This window comes from Oncorhynchus mykiss, chromosome 23 (genome assembly GCF_013265735.2).
Source record: "Oncorhynchus mykiss isolate Arlee chromosome 23, USDA_OmykA_1.1, whole genome shotgun sequence".
NCBI lineage: Eukaryota > Metazoa > Chordata > Actinopteri > Salmoniformes > Salmonidae > Oncorhynchus > Oncorhynchus mykiss.
The window spans coordinates 35,344,042-35,369,865 of NC_048587.1; the positions used below are offsets into that span (position 1 = coordinate 35,344,042).

A 25,824-nucleotide genomic window follows, 5' to 3' on the forward strand; every position below is an offset into this window, starting at 1 on the left:
TCACGTGCTCAGTGTGAACCTGCTTTCATCTGTGAAGAGCACAGGGCGCCAGTGGCGAATTTGTCAATCTTGGTGTTCTCTGGCAAATGCCAATCGTCCTGCACGGTGTTGGGCTGTAAGCACAACCTCCACCTGTGGACGTCGGGCCCTCATACCACCCTCATGGAGTCTGTTTCTGACCGTTTGAGCAGACACATGCACATTTGTGGCCTGCTGGAGGTCATTTTGCAGGGCTCTGGCAGTGCTCCTCCTGCTCCTCTTTGCACCAAGGCGGAGGTAGCGGTCCTGCTGCTGGGTTGTTGCCCTCCTACGGCCTCCTCCATGTCTCCTGATGTACTGGCCTGTCTCCTGGTAGCGCCTCCATGCTCTGGACACTACGCTGACAGACACAGCAAACCTTCTTGCCACAGCTCGCATTGATGTGCCATCCTGGATGAGCTGCACTACCTGAGCCACTTGTGTGGGTTGTAGACTCCGTCGCATGCTACCACTAGAGTGAAAGCACTGCCAGCATTCAAAAGTGACCAAAACATCAGCCAGGAAGCATAGGAACTGAGAAGTGGTCTGGTCACCACCTACAGAACCACTCCTTTATTGGGGGCGTCTTGCTAAATACCTATAATTTCCACCTGTTGTCTATTCCATTTGCACAACAGCATGTGAAATGTATTGTCAATCAGTGTTGCTTCCTAAGTGGACAGTTTGATTTCACAGAAGTGTGATTGACTTGGAGTTACATTGTGTTGTTTATTTTTTTGAGCAGTGTATATCCCTTCTGCACTTTAGTAAGGAGAGACTCCAAATAAGAAAATAACAGATAAGACTCTTCACTTTTTCTTTAATTCACCACATGATTCATCCGAGGAGCATCAATCACTCCAGGAATATTTTTCATCTCTACCTCATCGACTTCCCACGAAGGTCCTTCTTTGGTATAATGGTGTTCGCAACCATTTATATGTGCATTCCGCCAGCTACTGTGCGAATGGATAATAATTACTCCCGCATAATTATTGTAATGACCTGACTAGATCATAAAGGAACAATTGTCCAGACTGAGGCTTGAAGTTTACGAATTGACGGTTTATTGACCCAACTTTACACAGGCTACTGTTTGGCCGTAGCCCACGCCAAATAAATGAAAGACAACCCACAAGCCATCCATAACCTTCTCTTGTGAAGGCCAGACGTAAGAGAGAGAATGGCTAAACCTGGTCTTAACTTCCAATGCTCCATCCCCCTGCCCAACCCTCCTCCACGCCACTCCGCCAACCGCCAGGATGCTCGGCATCAGAACATTCCAGGCATTCCCGCGATTGGCAGATAGCAGGTTGTTTGGCATGTCGGACCCCGCGAACACTGGTAAGTACAACACAACCCACTAATAGCCTAACACATAACACACAGCTTGTCTGTGCGGGTCGCTACATTATATATATTTTTTAAATTAAAATTCCCACAACGTTAGCCCATTTTGTTCCATTGTTGGACTTCACTGTTGTAAACTCATCTTTCTCACTAACTGTACTTTACGTGCTTTCAGCTTCAAACAACACTTCAGCTTCTGCCATCTCAACCTCCGTCTGTAAACTGGCTCCCCTGCGAAACATCCTCACGATGACCTCTGATAGTGCCGCACAGGTTGATGTACACAGTCCCAGTCGATCTATCCCCAGGGGTACGCGCAATGCCGACGGGGATACTCTAAATAAAAAATGTGATATATATTTTTCTCGCCTGAGTAGCCTCGTTTCACTGCCAAAAATAAAACGAAACCACCTTGTGTTCAGCGAAATAACAACACAATGTCAAATACATGCAGCCCAGTCAAATAATTAACATCCAGTCACATTAACCGTTAATCTCTAGCGGGAATTCCACAAACGGTCAGTATGTAGCCAAACGTAGCTGCTGCTCATTCCGTTTGCTTGAAAATTGATAAATGGTTAAAAAAAAGCAAGGCCCCCATCCATAGAGACTCATACCAGCTCTACTGGTAGTACTGCTACTACCAGCAGTACTACACCTGCACCTGTCGATAACAAGTTGTTCTGCTTCCACGAGCACTTCCAATGCTAGCATCAGTAATTCTACATTTATTGTTAGGCCAGCTAGCATGGACACTGACAGTTGTGAATCTGATGCAGCCGACGAGCTACCGCCCCCTTACCTGGGAAAGCCCCGAACAATAGACAGGAACGTTGGACCATTGAAGAGGCGCAAATATGATGAGAACTACATTGATTTGGGGTTCACTTATATTGGGAGTAGTGCCTTTCCTCAGCCACAGTGTGTCATATGTGCAAAAGTACTACCTCACTGAAACCTCCACTCTTGCGCAGACATTTAGAAACAAAATATGGCAATTTGAAAAATAAGCCAGTGTTTTTGTTTTTGTGAGCGATAATTAAGACATGTATAAAAGCAACAGATACCATTAATAAGAAGGGGCTAGAAGCATCTTATATGGTGAGCTACCGAGTGGCTAGGACAGGCAAGTCCCAAGGCACTGTGGAAGACTTAATTCTTCCTGCAGCCGCGGATATGGCTGGGACAATGCTGGGAGAAAAGGCCAAAAACTCTACAGACAATGCCTTCATCAAACAACACTGTTTCACAACGCATCAGTGACATTGCAGATGTTTTGAAACAATTACTGCTCCGCATACAAGCCAGTGAATTCTATGCGTTACAGCTGGATGAGTCAACAGACGTGGCGGCCAGGCCCAGCTCCTGGTACATGTCCGTTACGTTTATGTGGGGTCAATTAAAGAAGACATCCTCTTCTGCAAACCACTGGAAACCAGGACAACAGGAGAATACATTTTTTAAGTACTGGACAGCTTTGTGACATTAAATGGACATTGGTGGTCAAGATGTGTTGGTATCTGTGCTGATGGCTCAAAAGCCATGATAGGGAGACATAGTGGAGTGATAAAGTGCGTGCAAGCAGTTGCTCCTGACGCCACTTAGGTACACTGCAGCATTCACGGAGAGGCTCTTGCTGCCAAATGTATGCCTGACAGCTTGAAAGATGTTTTGGACACTACAGTGAAAATGGTTAACTTTGTTAAAGCAAGGCCCCTGAACTCTTGTGTATTTTCTTCACTATGCAATGATATGGACAGCGACCATGTAGCGCTTTTACAACATACAGAAGTGCGCTGGTTATCAAGGGGCAAAGTATTGACATGTTTTTTAAAAATTGACTGATGAGCTTAAAGTTTCCTTTACTGACCATAATTTTCACTTGTCTGACCGCTTGCATGATGACGATATCTGAACAAAAATTGATGACGATGCCTGATCGAAATTGCAACAAGCGGTTCTGTGAAAATTGAATTTAATCAGAAGCCACTGCCAGGTTTCTGGATCGGGCTGCAGTCAGAGTATCCTGCCTTGGCAAATTACGCTGTTAAGACACTGATGCCCTTTGCAACCACATACCTATGTGGGAATGGATTCTTGGCCCTCACTAGCATGAAAACTAAATACAGGCACAGACTGTGTGTGGAAAAAGACTGAGACTCTCTCCAATACAACCCAACATTGCAGAGTTATGTGCATCCTTTCAAGCACCTCTCGTTAACCTGTGGTGAGTTATTCACAATTTTTGATGAACAAGTACGTTTTTATACAGTTAAAGTCGGAAGTTTACATACACTTAGGTTGGAGTCATTTAAACTTGTTTTTCTTATTTCTTTATTTTTATTTTATTTTAGTGAATTTTACCCCTTTTTCTCCCCAATTTCGTGGTATCCAATTGTTGTAGTAGCTACTATCTTGTCTCATTGCTACAACTCCCGTATGGGCTCGGGAGAGACGAAGGCTGAATGTCATGCGTCCTCCGATACACAACCCAACCAGCCGTACTGCTTCTTAACACAGCGCACATCCAACCCAACTGTGTCGGAGGCTACACCGTGCACCTGGCAACCTCGGCTAGCACGCACTGTGCCCGGCCCGCCACAGGAGTCGCTGGTGCGCGATGAGACAAGGAGATCCCTACCGACCAATCCCTCCCTAACTCGGACGACGCTAGGCCAATTGTGCGTCGCCCCACGCATCTCCCGGTCGCGGCTGGTTACGACAGAGCCTGGGCGCGAACCCAGGGACTCTGATGGCACTTAACCACTGATGTCATGGCTTTAGAGGGTTCTGATAGACATATTGACATAATTTGAGTGAATTGGATGTGTACCTGTGGTTGTATTTCAAGGCCTACCTTCAAACTCAGTGCCTCTTTGCTTGACATCATGGGAAAATCAAAATAAATTAGCTAAAACCACAGAAAATAAATTGTAGACCTCCACAAGTCTGGTTCATCCTTGGGAGCAATTTCCAAACGTCTGAAGGTACCACGTTTATCTGTACAAACAATAGTATGCAAGTATAAAGACCATGGGACCATGCAGCCGTCATACCGCTCAAGAAGGAGACGCGCTCTGTCTCCTAGAGATGAATAGACTTTGGTGCGAAAAGTGGAAATCAATCGCAGAACAACAGCAAAGGACCTTGTGAAGATGCTGGAGGAAACAGGTACAAACGTATCTATTTCCACAGTGAAACAAACTCTATATCGACATAACCTGAAAGGCCACTCAGCAAGGAAGAAGCCACTGCTCCAAAACCGACATAAAAAAAGCCAGACGACGGTTTGCAACTGCACATGGGGACAAAGATCATACTTTTTGGAGAAATGTCCTCTGGTCTGATGAAACAGAAATTGAACTGTTTGGCCATAATGACCATCATTATGTTTGGAGGAAAAAGTGATATGCTTGCAAGCCGAAGAACACCATCCCAACCATGAAGCACAGGGATGGCAGCATCATGTTGTGGGGGTGCTTTCCTGAAGGAGGGACTGATACACTTCACAAAATAGACGACATCATGAGGATGGAAAATTATGTGGATATATTGAAGCAACATCTCAAGACATCAGTGAGGAAGTTAAAGCTTGGTCGCAAATGGGTCTTCCAAATGGACAATGACCCCTATCATACTTCCAAAGTTGTGGCAAAATTACTTAATACAAAGTCAATGTATTGGAGTGGCCATCACAAAATCCTGACCTCAACCCTATAGAAAATTAGTGGGCAGAACTGAAAAAGCATGTGTGAGCAAGGAGGCCTACAAACCTGACTCAGTTTCACCAGTTCTGTCAGGAGGAATGGGCCAAAATTCACCCAACTTATTGTGGAAGGCTACCCAAAACATTTGACCCAAGTTAAACAATTTAAAGGCAATGTTACCAAATATTAATTGAGTGTATGTAAACTTCTGACCCACTGGGAATGTGAGAAAGAAATAAAAGCTGAAATAAATCATTCTCTCTACTATTATTCTGACATTTCACATTCCTAAAATAAAGTGGTGATCCTAATTTACCTAAAACAGGGATTGTTTTACTTGGATTAAATGTCAGAAATGGTGAAAAACTGAGTTTAAATGTACTTGGCTAACGTGTATGTAAACTTCCGACTTCAACTGTATATGTAAGATGGCTAAATAAAGAGCATAATTATTGATGATTATTATTATTATATTATTATTATTTGTGCCCTGGTCCTATACGAGCTCTTTGTCCCTTCCCACGAGCCGCATTGTGACAAAAACTTACACTCATTCTTATGTTTAATTAATGTATCGTATAGTGTGTGTGTGTGTGATGTCATAGGATTGACCTGGATAATTAAATACATTTTTGGGACATGAATCATTTAAATGTTTTTCCATAGAACAGTCTATCATAGTTGGTGCTATAATATGACCTTCATCAAGCCTTCAAATGTTTGTGTCCCTCAATTTTAAGGCATAGTTTGGGATTTTGACGTCAGATGAACTTGTGGATTCCATTTTTATGTATCTTTGCCCAGTATAAAGAAAGTTGCACACAGATAAATAAAAAGGGTATCCACGAGTTAATTTGACCCTGGGGAAGTTGTTAATGGGCCTCATTGTCAAAATCCCGAACTATCCCTTTAAGGTGAAAACAGTCTTTCCCCACCACAGCCCAACTATGCATGAACAACCCAGTGGAAACTAACTCTGACTCACCACAGTGATCCTGTGACTCACCAGTGGTCCTTGCCCACCATTTTGGGTGACAGCTTGAACTGAGACAAGTCTTGAGAGAGGGAAGTATAAGAAATATGTTATGCATCACAATGTGTGTGTGTGGGGGTGGGTGGGTGGGTGCAGCAGCACCATGTGCTAATAGATATGATTGATTGACAATTTATTTAACAAGTTAAAAGAAGATGCTTTCATTCATAACTGAGTTTATAAAATTTATGATAAACTGGGTGGTTCAAGCCCTGAATGCTGATTGGCTGACAGCTGTGGAATATCAGACCGTATACCACGGGTATGACAACATCTATTTTTACTGCTCTAGTTGCCAGTTTATAATAGCAATAAGGCACCTTGGGGGGTTGTGCTATATGGCTAATATACCACGGCTAAGGGCGCTGTATCCAGGCACTCCGCATTGCGTTGCGCTTAAGAACATCCGTGGTATATTACCTTATTGCTTAATTATAAACTGGGTGGTTCGGGCCCTGAATGCTGATTGGCACCCCCTCGTGACTTATTGCTTAAGTAGACTACTAGCCTACATTTCCTTCATTATCAGGGATCATATACCACTGTCATGAGATGGAATTACTCAGACAGACGATGGCAGTATAACACCAATACAAGATAATAATATATTCTACCTCTGACACCAAGGAGCAGTAGCCATGTAGTCTAGTCAATTACAATAAGTATGTTATCTCATTAATTATCTCCTTAAAGTGTCAATCAGCAGTTAAGACAATAATAAAGCGTACTCCACACTCCTGTTTGTTATGGATGCAAAGGCCATCCTTGATATTAACATTTTAGTTTTAACCATGTTTTGAAGCTATATAGTGTTTTTTTTACATTAACTTTGTTTCTAAACATTGGAGTGAAATAACTTATATTTTGGGTTCTGATGGGGTACGACAATTTAACTGAGCTCATGAGTCATTTATAAGTTTTATTCTTCAAGAATCATTCATTCATTAGTCCCAAAACGTATGAAGCAACTGCAGATTGTCCCTTTAACGAAGCAGTTGAACAGCAATTATGTGACTTTAGTAGTTTCAGTTTGTTAAAGTCTCTCTAAGATCTAAAAGCACAGGGAGTTTTTTCTTAGTAGCCTAACTACGTTATTCTAGATAGTTAGTTAGTTACTGTGTGAGTCAAACAGCTTGTGTGTTTAGTGACTAAAGCAACTTCAATATTTAAAAAAACAATTATTTGCTAATTTGCAAGCCTTATAATTTAAGCACGGGCATAGACACCTGGCTACGTGATACAGTGTAAGGATTAATTAATACCCAAGACAATTGTCACTGTCCAGAGCAAATGAGATGGCACTAATGTGACTTAAGCCATCCGCAGGTGTCCAATGGTATGAGAGAGGGGCGGGCTCATGCATGTCTATCTGTGTTAGTCATAGGTGAGGTCACAGAGCACAACATGGTTACAGGTAATGTTATTGTTAAACTTAGCTGAATAGTTTGCATGCATGTGTTGATGGGGAGTGTGTGTGTGTGTTTAACTTTAGAAAACTGTTTAGGTAGGCTATTATTTATTTATTTATTTAACAAAGAACTAGTTTGATACCGAGCCAAACTTGTTGTTATCTTTTGTGTGCCTCTGTTGCATCTCTTTGACCTGTTAGGGATCCGCTTTAGGTCCATGTTAAGTATCCGTGAGCCTAATTATGAAGTGGTCTTGATATGAATCCCTTTATGGGCTTCATATCGTTCGTCATTGCGCTAATGCTTTATGTGCTGAAGTCACCCTTTAAGTTATTCTTATACTAAAATAACTTTTATCTAAATTGGACTAAACTGTCTACAAACTTCTGAAATACCAAAGCCAATATAAGGTGTCATCGGTACTATTAGAGAGGGGGCTCCTCTTGCGGGGCAGGTATTTAGCTAAGAGTAAAGCTTTAATTGTATTTTTTTTTTAGCTTTGTTTGTTTACGTAACCCGTTGCTCGAGCACTGTCCAAGGTGCTGAAGGGGAGCTGCTGAAGTGGTACGCTGCGAGTGAACTCCATTGGGCAAACGCTACAAAGAATTGTCTACACAAATTGTATCTACTTAGATGCAGGACTTATTCTACCTCCACTCATAATGACAATCAAAAGTAGTTGTGTATACTTGAATAAATCAAATAATCTATACTTGGTGACAGGTTAAGTGTGTCTCAAGTAGCTTTTTAGAAGGTGAGCAGTGTTTGAGATACCTCGCATTATGAAACCGTACTCCACACTATGTCACCTTTATCTTTTTAATAAAACATGAATGTTTTCGGGGCCGTTGATATCCGACTACGTCCCGTGGGAAATCATGGAAGTTTTTTTTTACAGAGCGGTGCCCGACGACGTCTCGCTTCATAGATGGGTGAGCGGTGCGCTGGGACAGCATGGCCGAGGAGAATGGACTCAAAGGCCACTGTGGCAGACATCTTGGCCCCGGCCGCTGGACCGGAGGAAGTGGACGACCCAGTTGGAATGGCAAAAGAAGGACATCTTTCTGGATTAAAAGTGACTGGTCTTGAACGGTGACTGCCATGGATGTGCCCCGAAGTTCATTAAGAGACAGCTCATTTCGATGTCTACAAACAAGCCTAAGGATGCACTTAAGGATACAAATATTGGACTATTTCAGTCCCATAACTGTGCCTGGATGAAATACTTTGGGAGTGAGGGGACTTCACTCTTGATTGATTGATTGCAACCTGACTAGTTGTCATAACTTATTAATCTCCTTTAACAAATGGACTCAATTTAATAATTTAGTTTTTTATGTCTCTACTAGCCTAATGTGGCTTTTGGACTTTTCTGCATTGGACTTCACTATTGACAAGCAGTAATGGATGGATTGTTTTTACTTGTTCCGCCTGTTTAACTCTTGATTGATTGATCCAGCCAAACCACCGACCCACTCACTCCCCTCTACCTCTCCTCCCATCCCCTCTGCATCTCCAGGCGAGTCCCTGGTGTGGATGAGTGTGGGAGGGGGAGTAGGCCTCTCGCCATGGCTCACTCCTCTGACTACCACAACCATAGGGAAATGACCAACGGGCGAGGACATCCTCTCCCCCACCCTCATAATGGGGGAGGCTACCCTCACCCCCACAATGGGGGCCATGGGGGCCAGGCTGGGGGATCCCACTCGACAAACCGCTACATGCAGAAGAAGCATCACCGCCACAGGGGAGGCAGGTCCTCACCCATGGGCAGAGTCATCCTCATCAACTCTCCTGTCGATGGTGATAATTTTACTGTGTCTACTCCCCCTCCCACAGTAACTCAGTGTTGTATGAACTCTTAAGTCCACAAAACTAAAGCCTGCTGAGCTAAAGATCCTTCATTAGTTCAGGACAATTATACATTTTTACTTACAACTCCCATATTTCTGCTGTATCCAACTTGTTGTCAATACAGTGTTTCTACTGCATTGGATCTCAGAGTGCCTGTTCCCTCTTGTGTACAGGTGGGGATGACTGTGAAGACCTCCACACAGTGACAGTAGATAAGAGTGCAGACGGCCGTCTGGGATTCAGTGTTAGAGGTGGTTCAGAACACGGACTCAGCATCTTCGTCAGCAAGATAGAGGATGACAGCTCTGCAGGTAGGTCCTATAACAGAGGGAGGGAGGTGTGTGTGTTGACCCCATAATGACCCCTGTTTGTTTTTACGAGTGTATTTGTGTGAGTATGCGTTTACATACACGTTAGCCAAAACATAAGAATGAGTGTAAGTTTTTGTCACAATGCGGCTCGTGGGAAGGGACAAAGAGCTCGTATAGGACCAGGGCACAAATAATAATAATATAATAATAATAATCATCAATAATTATGCTCTTTATTTAGCCATCTTACATATACAGTTGAAGTCGGAAGTTTACATACACGTTAGCCAAGTACATTTAAACTCAGTTTTTCACTATTCCTGACATTTAATCCAAGTAAAACAATCCCTGTTTTAGGTAAATTAGGATCACCACTTTATTTTAGGAATGTGAAATATCAGAATAATAGTAGAGAGAATGATTTATTTCAGCTTTTATTTCTTTCATCACATTCCCAGTGGGTCAGAAGTTTACATACACTCGCTTAGTGTTTGGTAACATTGCCTTTAAATTGTTTAATTTGGGTCAAACGTTTCGGGTAGCCTTCCACAATAAGTTGGGTGAATTTTGGCCCATTCCTCCTGACAGAGCTGGTGCAACTGTGTCAGGTTTGTAGGCCTCCTTGCTTGCACATGCCTTTTCAGTTCTGTCCACAAATTTTCTATGGGATTGAGGTCAGGGCTTTGTGATGGCCACTCCAATACCTTGACTTTGTTGTCCTTAAGTAATTTTGCCACAACTTTGGAAGTATGATAGGGGTCATTGTCCATTTGGAAGACCCATTTGCGACCAAGCTTTAACTTCCTCACTGATGTCTTGAGATGTTGCTTCAATATATCCGCATAATTTTCCTTCTTCATGATGCCCACTATTTTGTGAAGTGCACCAGTCCCTCCTTCAGCAAAGCACCCCCACAACATGATGCTGCCACCCCCGTGCTTCACGTTTGGGATGGTGTTCTTCGGCTTGCAAGCTTCCCCCTTTTTCCTCCAAACATAACGATGGTCTATTTTTGTTTCATCAGACCAGAGGACATTTCTCCAAAAAGTACGATCTTTGTCCACATGTGCAGTTGCAAACCGTAGTCTGGCTTTTTTATGGTGGTTTTGGAGCAGTGGCTTCTTCCTTGCTGAGCGGCCTTTCAGGTTATGTCGATATAGGACTAATTTTTACTGTGGATATAGATACGTTTGTACCTGTTTCCTCCAGCATCTTCCGAAGGTCCTTTGCTGTTGTTCTGGAATTGATTTGCACTTTTAGCACCAAAGTACATTCATCTCTAGGAGACAGAACGCGTCTCATTCCTGAGCGGTATGACGGCTCCGTGGTCCCATGGTGTTTATACTTGCGTACTATTGTTTGCACAGATGAACGTGGTGCTTTCAGACGTTTGGAAATTGCTCACAAGGATGAACCAGACTTGTGGAGGTCTACAATTTTCTGAGGTTTTGGCTGATTTCTTTTGATTTTCCCATTCCATGATGTCAAGCAAAGAGGCACTGAGTTTGAAGGTAGGCCTTGAAGGTAAGCCACAGGTACACCTCCAATTGACTCAAATGATGTCAATTAGCCTATCAAAAGCTTCTAAAGCCAGCTTCTAAAGCCACGACATCACTGGAATTGTGATACACTGAATTATATGTGAAATAATCTGTCTGTAAATAATTGTTGGGAAAATTACTTGTGTCATGCACAAAGTAGATGTCCTAACCGACTTGCCAAAACTATAGTTTGTTAATAAGAAATTTGTGGAGTGGTTGAAAAACAAGTTTTAATGACTCCAGCCCAAGTGTATGTAAACTTCCGACCTCAACTGTATGTGTGCGTGTGTATACATGTGTCTGTACTGTATGTGTGCGTGTGTATACATGTGTCTGTACTGTATGCGTCAGTTAGTCTGTGCTTAAATCCCTTCGTCTCTCCCCTCCAGAGCAGGCAGGTCTCTGTGTAGGGGACAAGCTGGTGGAGGTGAATGGTATCAGCCTGGAAAGCATCACTATGAGCAGTGCTGTGAAGGTCCTGACGGGGAACAACAGGCTGAGGATGGTCGTGAGACGTGTGGGGAAAGTCCCTGGTATACGCTACTCCAAGGAGAAGACTACATGGTGAGAGGGCCTAGTGTAGTGTACGGTACTGTACACTCTTAGAAAGAAATACGATATCTAGAGCCTAAAAATTTTCTTCAACTGTCCCCATAGAAGAACCCTTTGAATAACCATTTCTGATTCCAGGTAGAACATCTTTGGTTCCAAGTAGAACCCTTTCCACAGTGGGTTCTACATGGAATCAAAAATAGTTCTACCTGGAACCAAAAAGGGTTGTTTTATTGGGACAGCCGAAGACCCCTTCTGGAACCCTTTTTTCTAAGAGTGTACTAAACTGTTATATAATGTCACATCATGTACTGCGCTGTACTGTTGTTATGTGATGTAGTTGGTCAGTTCCTAATGTAATGGTTAGTTGAGACAGGGACACATGTGTAAATGAGTGTAGTTGTTAATCAGCATTCAAGTTCAAGTGCAACCTGACTAGTTCAAGCCACCTGAAGCACTGTAGTGGAGTGAGCGAAGTATGGGTAATGAGACAGGCTGGTATCATAGACTAGACGTAACATTGTAAATCCAAATCCAAATTAGTATGATATGTTATGTTTGATATAGTTACATAAGACAGAAAGTTTACTTAAGGAAAAAACTAAAAGAGGGTGGTTGGTCGGGGTAAACACGAATGTCTAGCATCCCAAACGTTGAGTGTTCAATATCATTATGGACAACTTTAGCATGTTAGCTAACCCTTCCCCAAACCCTAACCTTAACCCCTAACCTAGCTAACATTAGCCACAAAATTGGAATTCGCAACATATCACACGAAATGGATGATGGACATCCATACATCCACATATAAATGCATACATGTACCATACCAAACGTTACATGTCATACTAATTTGAGTGTCCCAGGCTTTCATGTACTATGCTACGTCTACCCCTGAGTCCAGGTTTCAGGCAGGAGACTACCTGATGCATATGATCAGTACAACAACAACACTATACAGAGCACAGGAGGTTGGAGGTACCTTAATTGGGGAGAATGGGCTCGTTGTAATGGCTGGAGCGGAATTAGTGAAATTGTATCAGATGCATCAAACACATAGTTTTAATTTGTTTGATTCCATTCTATTCGCTCTGTTCTAGCCATTATTATGAGCCTTCCTCCCTCAGCAGCCTCCACTGTTACATAGTTAGTGTCACATGGTTCCATATAATATGTATCCGGTTTTGTGATACCGTGTGTATCGTATGCATCAACAGTGTGTTAAATGCATCACGATCCTTATGAAATTGATCCCATTAGGCTTATGGTTTGTGAATTCTTTATAAGTATTACGTTTTTCATAGTGTCTCATCAATAAAACAGCTAGTATTATATCTCTATGGTCACATCAGTATGATGCGTCACCACTAGGTTATCTTGCTGCTGAGGGATCTTGGTTTCATGGTGCACGGCTAGATGGATTTCCTCTATGACTATGGCTATTTGACTAATTGATAGGAAGGCCAGAACTCACTGGGGAATGGGGCTGCTGTTGTGTGTGTGTTAGTAGGTGAGGAGGGAGGTGTAGTATGTCAAATTAAATCTAATTTGAGGGTGGGGGGGGGGCAATGCAAATAGTCTTGGTAGCCATTTGATTAGATTTATTTTATTTACCCAGGCAAGTCAGTTAAGAACCAATTCTTATTTTCAATGACAGCCTAGGAACAGTGGGTTAACTGCCTGTTCAGGGGCAGAACAACAGATTTGTACCTTGTCAGCTCGGGGATTTGAACTTGCAACCTTCCAGTTACTAGTCCAACGCTCTAACCACTAGGCTGCCCTGCCGTATGTTCAGGAGTTCAGGATGTTCAGGAGTCTTATGGCTTGGGGGTAGAAGCTGTTCAGAAGCCTCTTGGACCTACACTTAGCGCCCAGGTACTGCTTGCCGTTTGGTAGCAGAGAGAACAGTCTATGACTAGGGTGGCTGGTGTCTTTGACAATTTTTAGGGCCTTCCTCTGACACCGCCTGGTATAGAGGTCCTGGATGGCAGGAAGCTTTGCCCCAGTGACGTATTGGGCCGTACGTACTACCCTCTGTAATGCCTTGCGGTCGGAGGCTGAGCAGTTGCCATATCTGGCAGTGACGCAACCAGTCAGGATGCTCTTGATGGTGCAGCTTTAGAACCTTTTGAGGATCTGAGGATCCATGCCAAATCTTTTCAGTCTCCTGAGGGGGAATAGGTTTTTTCGTACCCTGTTTACGACTGTATTGGTGTGCTTGGACCATGTTAGTTTGTTGGTGATGTGGACCCCAAGGAACTTGAGACTTTCAACCTGCTCCACTGCAGCCCCATCGATGACAATGGGGGCGTGCTCAGTCCTGTTTTTCCTGCAGTCAACAATCATCTCCTTTGTCTTGATCACGTTGACGGAGAGGTTGTTGCCCTGGCATCACACGGCCAGGTCTCTGGCCTCCTCCCTATAGGCTGTCTTGTCGTTGTCGGTGATCAGGCCTACCACTGTTGTGTCATTGGCAAACTTAATGATGGTGTTGGAGTCGTGCCTGGCCGTGCAATCATGAGTCAACAGGGAGTACAAGAGGGGACTGTGCACGCAACCCTGAGGGGCTCCTGTGTTGACTATCAGCGTGGCGGTTGTGTTGTTACCTATCCTTACCACATGGGGGCGGCCCAACAGGAAGTCCAAGATCCAGTTGCAGAGGGAGGTGTTTAGTCCCGGGATCCTTAGCTTATTGATGAGCTTTGAGTGCACTATGGTGTTGAACGCTGAGCTGTAGTCAATGAATAGCATTCTCACATAGGTGTTCCTTTTGTCCAGGTGGGAAAGGGCAATGTGGAGTGCAATAGAGATTGCATCATCTGTGGATCTGTCTGGGCGGTATGCAAATTGGAGTGGGTCTAGTGTATGTACATATCTGTGTGTGTTTGTATGTACAGTAAGTTTATGTACATATCTAGCATGTGTTTGTTTCTGCAGGGTGGATCTGATCCAGAGGCGTATGGTAGTAGAGGAGAGTGGTCGTACTCCTTCAGATGCCAGTTCAGACAGTGTTCTCCGTAGGATGGTTCACCTCTACACAACCTCAGAGGACTACTGCCTGGGATTCAACATCAGAGGGGGCAAAGAGTTCGGACTGGGCATCTACGTCTCTAAGTACGTGGTCCTGGGGAAGATACAGGTTGTGAAGGTTTATGTTCCCACCTATCACTAGATTAAACTGCTCAAGTGTACAACACTGTTGCTCTCAACAACAACAAAATACAGTGGAGATATCTTTGTTTGTAACTTGTAAATATATTCAGAATTGACTTGTGGGAGACGTGAGCAGCCCTTAATTGAATCTGAACAAACTACTGGATGGTAACTATCAGAGAACAATGTTAGAACAACGTTTGAAGCTCAGAGCAAAACAAAACACAACTCAAAACAACCGGCCATCTCCACGACACATCTTCCTTGACTTCTCTGTGTATTATGATCAGGTTGGACCCTGGGGGTCTGGCGGAGCAGCACGGCATCAAGATGGGCGACCAGATCCTGGCGGCCAATGGGGTGAGCTTTGATGGCATCACCCATAGCAATGCCGTGGAAGTTCTGAAGAGCCACACCCACATCATGCTGACCATCAGGGTGAGAGAGAAGACTCATCTTTGTTTGCGTCACCCTGTTACCTTTATAGTGCACTACACCTGTTGGGACGCAAACTTTTTCTTTAGCTATCTATAGTGCTTTCACCTATCCAGTCCTATCAGATCTGTGAAGTGGAGTGAACTAGCTAGGGCAGATGGAAGGGAACATCTCTCTGAAATGAAACACAGCCATTATAAGTGCATCTCAATAGTCTAAAGTTGCCTCCACTCCTTGTCTCCTCTCCATCATATACACTGATCTGTACTGTTCTCCTAAATGCATGTACATCAAGGTTGAAAGTGGTACACACTAACCTTTCATATGAAACATGTACTCAATGTTCAATAGGTTAGATCCATTTCATACCTAACAGTTGATCACGTGGTGCTCTAAGTACTCTGGCACATTAATGGATGTTGCAGTGCGTTAAACAACACCGGCTCTTCTTGCGCTGGGGAGTGAGACAGCATAGTAAAGCAGACAGCTGGCACCTGGCCCATGCATTCCTCTGTGTTTGTGTGTGTGTACCTGTGTGTGTACCTGTGTGTGTGTGTGTGTGTGTGTGTGTGTGTGTGTGTGTGTGTGTGTGTGTGTGTGTGTGTGTGTGTGTGTGTGTGTGTGTGTGTGTGTGTGTGTGTGTGTGTGTGTGTGTGTGAGTTTGTGTGCACGCCCAGCCCCTCGCATTCCAGTGGGCTCACTTTACTCCTCTCATCTCAGGTTCCGTGCGAGAAAAAACGCCAGAGACGATGTTCATTATTTACAAGGCAGCAAGATCAAGTTATAATCAGCAGAAAGCCTTGTTTTATGTCTCTCCTCTGCCCCGCGCTAAACCCCATTATGGCTCAAAATTACACACATAGGAGCCGGGTTAGTTTGCTAAACGCCCCCCAACACCTGCCCAGACCAAGGCCCATTGTGGAAGCTCTCGGAGGGGGTCCACTGTGACTTCTGCCTGACCTGAATTGGTGGCTTTCCTTTGTGGTCTTAAGTGTAGGGATCTTAGAATTTGTCAAGTAAAACTTGTGTTTGACCTAAAATGGTGCCCTGTTCTCCATGTGGGCCTGTGCTAAGTAGCAGTATGGTGAGAAGGCATAAGCTTCCCTGGAGAGGTGGTGAATCTGGTGAGTGAGTGTCCGCCATCTTGTGTCAGGGCTCCAGTTTTTCCCTAGAGCTGTGTTTCTGTAAAATACTGTGTGTGTGTGTTTCTGTATAATACTGTGTGTGTGTGTGTGTGTGTGTGTGTGTGTGTGTGTGTGTGTGTGTGTGAGTGTGTGTGTGTGTGTGTGTGTGTGTGTGTGTGTGTGTGTGTGTGTGTGTGTGTGTGTGTGTGTGTGTGTGTGTGTGTGTGTGTGTGTGTGTGTGTGTGTGGAATTGCAGTGAGGTCCGCCAAGTCCCTAAGGGTCACTTGTCCTTGTAGCACCCACACACTTTCATTGAGTGGAAGGTCACATGTGCCCCAGAGCCAGAAGAAACTTCTGTGAGACTCTGTAAAGGTCATGAAATAGAGGCTAGTCTACTTATATTCTGTCCTCAGAACACCTATCCTAGGGTAAACGCATCCAGATATCCACATATAAGGACTGACAACTGAACCTCTGATAAAATATTTATAGAAATGTCGTGTGTGATGATGATGATGAGTATGATGGAGAGAATAAGGTGGAGGATGATGATGATGATAGAGAACGAATATGATTATGATGACGATGATTATGATGATGATGTGATGTTTATCTTCATCCTAACAGGAGGCAGGAAGATACCCTGCATATAAAGAGATGGTGGCTGAATACAGCTGGCTCAGCAAAAGTATGTATCTCTCTTCTTAGTATGCTACTCACACACAGACAATCCTGAATGTATAGTATACTAATGGAAGTACAATGAGCTAATAAGTAATATGAAAGGATTCAAACGTAGAAAATAAAAAATAAGTACATTAAACGCTTGACCTCAATGTTTATTTGAATATTCCATTCATTTCATGAAAGCTTCACCAATTCTAGAATCCCAATCTCCAATTAAGACTCTGCCAGATTCTACATTACATGACATTACATGACGTGTCAATCTAAAGTAGAGCACCGGCTCATCACATGTACTTTAACTAAATCCCTCTGCGGTATTCATCTCAGTCCCCAGATCTGATCCTCTGCTTTTTGCTTAATATGAGTGGGTCTGAAAATAGCGCCAGATTAGTGCTGTGTGTGCTCAGAGACAGAGTAGTACTCTGGGTTGGGCACGGCGTGTTATGACAGGTTGGTGACTGGGTGGCTGGATGGGTTGTGTCCCAAATGGCATCCTATTCCCTATTTAGTGCACTTTTGACCAGTGTCTATAGGGCTCTGGTCAAAAGTAGTGCACTACTGTACATAAGAAATAAGGTGAGAGTTGGGACATACTCTCTGTGTATTTAGGTTGCTGGGATCTAAGGCTACTGAATCATTTCTGGCTTTTATATGATTCTTCCTGATGATTCATGTAGTTGAATTGATTCTCTGGATTTACTGTAGTTAAAGCCAATGGGATTAGCTAACACAGCGGTTTGTTGTTTTAAAGTTTTGAAAATCTCTGAAAAAGTGTTATTTTTAAAAAGTTTGGTTAGTTTTTGATCCCGTGATGCGGTTAGCCTCAGTTGCTTGTACCGCTATATCTGTCCAGGGATACTGCCAACCAAAAGTTTGAAGAGATGCTTGGCGTGGCAGCTAGCCTAGCTACTAACTAGCTCTCAAGCTAGCAAGGTTTCCTTGACAGATTGAACACACGCAGTTATCCCTTGTGGCTGGGACAGCAGATTGTCCCAGGCTTGTGGCTGTCTGAATCCCTGCTGTTTGCTGCTGTTTAAATCTTCCCTGCGACCTGCCCTGTCTTCTGGAACTGCATGGAGTACCAGTATTGGCATGCAATCCTACCATGGCATCCAAAGCTAAAGGTGGGAGTCATGGAGGGGACAGTATTTCTATATCACAGGTGAAGGATCTTTTAAACAAACAAAAAGAGTTTGTTGCAAGCAGTTGTTACAACAATAGGAAAATAGCTTCAAGAGCTTTGTCCAAATACTGATGGACTCAACTAACAAAAGAATAGACGATCTGATCTGAGAGGTCCAGGACCTTCAATAATTGTTTGCAAGGAGAGGATGTCCTGAAAGAAACTTGCAGCAAGATTATTTTTGACCCAACAATCAACTGTACTAGTTGTTTAGGCTCTGGTCTTGTCCCATCTTGATTACTGTCCAGTAATATGGTCAAGTGCAGCGAAGAAGGACTTAGCCGTGCTGCAGCTTGCTTAAAACAGAGCCCTTAACTGCACATACAGAACAAACATCAACAACATGCTTGCCAGTCTTTTCTGGTTGAGGGTTGATGAGAGATTAACTGCTTCTCTTCTAGTTTTATGAAAACTATTATTGTGGTGAAAATTCCAGATGATCTGCATAATCAAATAACATTCAGCTCAGACACCCATACATACCCCACAATACATACCACCAGGGGTCTCTTCTCAGTCCCCAAGTCCAAAACAAATTCCAGGCAACGCACAGTTTTCTACAGAGCCATGATTGCAAATGGCAAATTTACCTTTACAAAACAGATTAAAAACACACTAACACACACATGTATTTTTAATTGTATTGTTTGTATTATATTTTAGCTGCTTTGTTTGTATGTCGTTGTATTTAAAATGTGTGTGACTGTCCTTGTCTATCAGTGTTTTGTTACTTGTCATGTTTTGTGTTTTTTGTGGACCCCAGGAAGAGTAGCTGCTGCTTCTGCAAAAGCTTATGGGCTCACAAATAAACAAATAAACAAACAGTGAGCTCAGCCAGATGTCAGTCTGTACCAACTACAAAGGCTTTATGATCGTGTGAAAAATGTGTGTTATGTATACGGCTCGTGGACTGTGGGATGGGAACTAGAGTTGGATGATTTGAGGACACACTATAAAACTGAGGAAAACATGACTTCATTCTGATTACACAATAAACTATGATTTCAACGCCACTTATGAGGTTCACTGGTGTTCACTTTCATCAAACTACCAATACGTGTATTTAACATACATTTTGCATCATTAGAGAATATTATATTGTGTCCTTTGCTATTGAAACACTATACATTTACTTTTCAAATCTCCACCTAGTGTTTCTAAATGAGTTCCTCTTCTTCCCCATGCAGTGGCCAATGGAGGGCCTCCGTCCTCCTCCCAGGGCTCTGACTCTTACTCCTCGGCCTCCTCCCTGTCTTCCACCCCCCTCAGCTCCCTTAGTGGTCTCTCCCAGGTCCTCTTCCCACCCGCCTTTGGCTCTGACATGGTGGACGTCTGCATCTCCACTGAGGACCGCTCTCGCCGCACCAGCAATTCCGAACGCACCGCAGAGACCGCCATGCAGACTGACCTACACCCCCCCTTGGATTCTAACGCGTCCCCTTTGCCTAATGGAAGGCTGGTTGCCATGGAAACCAGCCGGACGCTAGGCGCCACTGTGTTTTTGAAGGACACACCAATTCGGGGGAAAGGAGAGGGTCCTGTGGAAAGGGGAGGGGCTGGAGATGGGGGAAGGGGCAAAAGGGGGATGTTGTCACCAGGGGAACAGGACGTGGCGCAGGACTCCCCGAAAACGGCGGTGCTTATGGCCCTGAGCAGACCGAGAAAGCCCATCAGACGATCCCAGAGCCATATCACAGTTACAGGTGAGGAGCAAAACTATGATCAGTTCATGTAAATAGTTCCCAGTCCACAGCGTATGATCCGCATGAAATCGAAAGGCCTAAGAGAACAGAGGCCAAAGAATGATAAATGGGAAATACACTGTTTTCAAAGAGCAGTTTTTGGTGTGTATCCCTCCCTCCTGTTTTTGATACATGAATAGGCATACCTGTATATCTAATCCTAACCCAGAGCAACTATCTCCTTCGCCACACTAGAGTTACCCAGAGTTCAGTTCAGTGCCTGTGGCTGTGGGTGCCTCTGGGTAACGAGATACGCCCTCTGAGCTTTAGGGAGATCCCCTCTGAGCTGGAGTCTGATGACCTGCACACGACTCCACTGGCCCTCCAGTCACCAGGAAGTCAACGAAAACAACACCTGAAGCCTTTTTCACTCTACAGGGCCAACCCGAACCAAACTGTGCTGGTCAGGATATTTTCATTTCACATTGTCCTTTCCAGCATGGTTTCAGAACTATGGTGTATGCTTATCCAGGCCAGCATTGCGCAGCTCGACTTGGCTCGATAGTGTGAATCAGGCATTACTGTCTGAGGGTGAATTTCAATAGTCTATGCTCTCCTCTCCTTCAACTGCACTGTTCTGAAAACAAAGAAAAGGTGAAAGCAGTGGTGATACCTACAGTAACAGGTATTTGATTTCACCCGATGGTTACTTTATGCAGATGATGGAAAGGACATAAAGAAAGTCACTTCAGACTATTGAGATGCACCCCGAGTCATACTTTTGTTAATGTTATCCAGATGACTGCGGCAGAGCTTTCAAAAATAACAGTGAATGTAACCATCTGTGTACAATACATCAATATTACCGGGTTGTTGCCTACTAGGAATGATTTACTGGAGAGGGCAGAGAATGTGACTGGATGAGAGATGAACAGTCTTTAACCTCTTACTGAAGAGTGTATCATCCACTTTTATTGGCCAGTGTGAGCATAGAACCATGCAAAGTCTAATGAATTATACTTTGAAATAACAAACACATACAATTATTTTTGTAATTTTTCTCTGTAAACCCCAATCTGGCAAAGGTACATCCACAAGCAAATTTAACAAAGACCCGTAACAAAGAGATGACTTGTAACAAATGGGCTTTTCACATGGTAGTATTTGATTTAATTTAGTCAATTTACTTTAAAGGTGAATATGCAGAAATCGTGCTGGCCATTTCCTGGTTGATAAAATTTATATTTTTTATTTTTTACTTTATTTATCGATTTTCAGATATAACAACAAAAACAGTACAACCGCAACCCCTCATTCTCCCATCCATCCATCCATCCATCCATCCATCCATCCATCCATCCATCCATCCATCCATCCATCCATCCATCCATCCATCCATCCATCCATCCATCCATCCATCCATCCATCCATCCCCTCCCTCTCTCCCTCCCTCCCTCCCTCCCTCCCTCCCTCCCTCCCTCCCTCCCTCCCAACCACCCACCCATCAAGGCATCTATAAAAAATAAGTTAAATAGGAAAGAAAAGCAGAATCAAACAGTAATAGAGACAAAAACAATGGGGGGAAAAAGTTATATAAAAATTATCAGCACAAATGACCACTAGAACAGACATGACTGCTTACCGAACTATGCAAGTGGGGACTAGATTATGTCTAACTTTTGTTGGGACCCAAGCACAGTGTACCTAACCTTCTCCAGAGGCAGAGATGACATCACTTCCTTAACCCACTGCATAAAGGAGGGCGGCTTTGCAGACTTCCTGTGAAAGAGGACAAGGCGGCGAGCTAACAGAGTGGCAAATGCGAAAGCGTGGTAGCATTCTGGTCTAGGGGAAGTTCCCCAATAATGTCAGTGACCGGGTTGGGGCTAACAGTTGTATTACACATATGTGAGAATGTCTCAAAAATGGGGTCCCAGAGGTCACTCAAAGATTGGCATGACCAAAACGTGTGTCCCACAGTCGCTGCATCTCAAACACTTGGGGTCAACATTTGGGTATATTTTTGCCAATCTGTCATTTGAGTAATGGAGACTGTGCAAAACCTTAAACTGAAGAAGCCCATGCCTTATTCAAAATGATAATGTGTGGATACACTCAATACTTTGTTGCCATATATCATCGGGTAGCTCGCCACCTATGTCTTGCTTGCTCCCATGCAGATTTTGTATTTGCAAAGAAAGGCGGATTAATGGTCTGTATTATGTTGTATAATCTCCAGATTGTGCCCTTCAGATAAGGGTTAAGATCTAAGCACCTCTCGACTGGACACTTAGGCTAAGCACCTCTCGACTGGACACTTAGGCTAAGCACCTCTCGACTGGACACGAGACAGTGGGCTCCATTGTAAATTAATCTAAATGTTTTTTGGCAAAGCTGTGAGTTTGCAGGTATCTAAAAATGTGTTGGGTATTGGGAATATTATGGTCAACCCTCAGAGTATTGAATGAGACCTATGTGTTATCAACAAATAGGTCACAAAAATAACACCAGATCTCTCCTGTGTCAGAACTGGAATGCCGTGTCAATCTGTGACCCTGGGAAGAGATGATTAAATGTTAATGGAGAGCAGCCGCTTGCTTGTTTAAGTATAAAGTGACTTTGGAATTGGGACCAGATTTTAAGGGAGGGTTGCTAAAATTCTAAAAGTTCGCCTAATTTCAGTTCATGTGACTAAACAAGCAATGTATAGTGTAGAGAATCAATGTACATTCTAAACCGCTGGGAAGTATATTGTCAATAACCAAAATTGTACCACCTGGTACGGCAACGGCACTGCACTGCCTTCACAGGAAGGCCCAAAAGATCATCAAGGACAACAACCACCCGAGCCACTGCATGTTCACCCCGCTATTATCCAGAAGGTGAGGTCAGTACAGGTGCATCAAAGCTTGGACCAAGAGACTGAAAAACATCTTCTATGTCAAGGCCATCAGACTGTTAAATAGCCATCAATAACACATTAGAGGCTGCTGAATAGAACACTAGTCACTTTAATAATGTTTACATATCTGTATTCTGTTCTACTGTATCTTAGTCTGTGCCGATCTGACATTGCTCGTCTATATATTTATACTATCATTCAAAGTTCACTTAGAAATGTCCTTGTTTTTGAAAGAAAAGCAAAAAATTGTCCATTTAAAATAACATCAAATTGATCAGAAATACAGTGTAGACATTGTTAATGTTGTAAATGACTTTGTAGCTGGAAACGGCAGATTTCTTTAATGGAATATCTACATACAATAGGTGTACAGAGGCCCATTATCAGAAACCATCTCCTGTGTTCCAATGGCACATTGTGCTAAATTATCCAAGTTTATAATTTTAAAAGGCTAATTGACCATTAGAAAACCATTTTGTAATTATGTTAACACAGCTGAAATGTGTTGTTCTGATTAAAGAAGCAATAAAACTGGCCTTTAGACAAGTTGAGTATCTGGAGCATCAGCATTTGTAGGTTCAATTACAGGCTCAAAATAGCCAGAAACAAAGACATTTCTTCTGAAACTCATCCGTCTATTATTTTTCTGAGAAATTAAGGCTAACATAGTCTTCAAACATAGTCTGGGACAGTTGTGGAATGCGATAGATCCCAAATTAATACAACCACTAGCATAAAAAAAAACGCTTTATGCAATGTGGCTGACATAACAGATCAGAACATTTAGCTTGAAATGTTTCCAAACTATTAGGCTAATTCTTCACATTATGAGCACAGCAATGCGCACATGGTAGTAGGCTATAAGCGGAATGTTCCATTAGCAGAAAATACCATTATCAAAAGTGACCACAAAAGCAATTATGCATGTTATGCTTTTATTATAAAGGTGCATTTTTGTGAAGAAAATGTGTCAGATCTCTCCAAGGAGATGTAGGTGTGGAGTCAGGCGCAGGAGAAACAAGTTCCAAAGAAAAGGGTGTTTTATTTAACTAGCTCAAAAAACAACAGGACACCGGACTACAGTAATAGCCACGAAAACCCCACTCAGACTCAGTCCAGGGAAAAACCACCTGTAAAACACGAGCTAATAAAACGAAACCCAAACTCACTGACAGTTCAAACGAAAACAATCCCGCACAAAACACCAAAAGAAATGTCAAATTAAATACCCCCCCTAATTAACCAAATTGAAACCAGGTGAAACACAAAACAGACATAACCAAAAGAAAAGGAAAAAGGATCGGTGGCAGCTAGTAGACCTGCGACGACGACCGCCGAGCGCCGCCCGAACTGGGAGAGGAGCCAACTTCGGTGGAAGTCGTGACAAAATGATCTATCCCAAACTTTACTCAACCGCTGCTTATGTATGCCAGTTTGCTCTACACCACTTGTAAAGCGGATTATTGAGCTTTATTATATTAAGAAGTTATTTGGCCACTTCAGTTGTGATACAAACCTTGTCAAAACCATATAGGCCTATCAGCTAGGCTACATGAGGTGTGCAACTATGATTTGAAAAAGTCGCAAAAAAAGCATTGTTTCTTATGCTTGGCATCATTCACAAGTGATAATATAATTCACAAGTGATAGGCTAATATTGTCACCCATCAGACTATTCCTGATTTAATCTTGTCTTTACATATACTAAATAATATGTGTGACATTTTTTTTGATTCAGAATGGACCATTATCATGCACCTGCACTGAAACTGGCAATACATGTCATCTATGCACTTGAATATATCGAATGGAGGACGGTAGGCTATGCTCATGTTGTAAATATAAGCAATGTGCTTAATATTAGGAAAGGTGAGAAATAAATATAGTAGACCTAGCCTATAGAAAGCTGATTGGATCCTCCTCTTTTTAGTAGATGCCATTACTCTGTTTTCTCGCGCAAATGCATAGCCTATAGAAATGTTGTGCAACATGAGCTCATGGGCTCTCATGAAGTGTTTGATTAGATTTCCGATTACATTTGCATTGACATCAGAGTGATTAGAGGGACAATAGAGTGCTGAGGACCAGCAGTTAGCAAGTTTGGTAGGCTATTAATCTTGGGGCTAGGTGTCCCACTAGCGGGATTAAAGCCGACAACATCCGGTGAAATTGGAGGGCGCACAATTCAAATAAATATTTGTAATATTAAACATTAATGAACATACAAGTGTCTTATATCATTTAAAAGCTTATCTTCTTGTTAATCAGATTTTCAAAAAGGCTTCATGGCGAAAACATACCTTGCGATTATCTGAGGACAGCGCCCCATTTCATCATATTTTTCAACCAGCACAGGCTTCACAAAATCACAAATAGCGATTAAATAAATCACTTACCTTTGAATATCTTCCTCTGTTTGCAATCCCAAGGGTCCCAGATACAACATGAATGATTGTTTTGTTCAATAAAATCCTTATTTATATGCCAAAAAGCCAGTTTAGTTGGCACCATTGATTTCAGTAATCCACTCGCTCAACATGCAGACAAAAGAGTCCAAAAAGCTACCGGTAAACTTTGTCCAAACAAATCAAACAATGGAAATAAACTGTAATGTTTAACACAGAAAATACTATGTTCAATAGGAAAGGAAAATTCGTAAGCGCACGCCTTCGCCCTCCTTGAAAGACTGATTTGGTCCAGGTGCTCTCCCAGCAAAAACTCCAAATACTTGTTTGTTTTTCAAAAAAGAAGCCTGAAACCTTGAATAAAGACTGTTGACATCTAGTGAAAGCCATAGGAATTGCAATTTGGGTGACGGACATTGGGGTTTCCAACAGGTGTCCATAATAAGAGCCTGGGAGCTGAAAAAAATAATTCTAGTTG

The 25,824-nt window shown here is 42.9% G+C and overlaps 1 protein-coding gene across 1 annotated transcript in view; it reads left to right on the top strand.

The window, feature by feature from the left end:
- Positions 1 to 9,085: 9,085 nt before the first annotated feature.
- The window catches only part of LOC110503107 (PDZ domain-containing protein 7-like), a 47,417-nt gene continuing 30,678 nt past the window's right edge, over positions 9,086 to 25,824 (top strand). The window contains exons 1-7 of the mRNA XM_036959901.1: positions 9,086 to 9,320; positions 9,545 to 9,682; positions 11,613 to 11,787; positions 14,713 to 14,889; positions 15,219 to 15,366; positions 17,115 to 17,175; positions 19,545 to 20,088. Coding sequence (XP_036815796.1) covers positions 9,086 to 9,320; positions 9,545 to 9,682; positions 11,613 to 11,787; positions 14,713 to 14,889; positions 15,219 to 15,366; positions 17,115 to 17,175; positions 19,545 to 20,088 — 1,478 coding nt within the window. The remainder of the gene's footprint in view (positions 9,321 to 9,544; positions 9,683 to 11,612; positions 11,788 to 14,712; positions 14,890 to 15,218; positions 15,367 to 17,114; positions 17,176 to 19,544; positions 20,089 to 25,824) is intronic.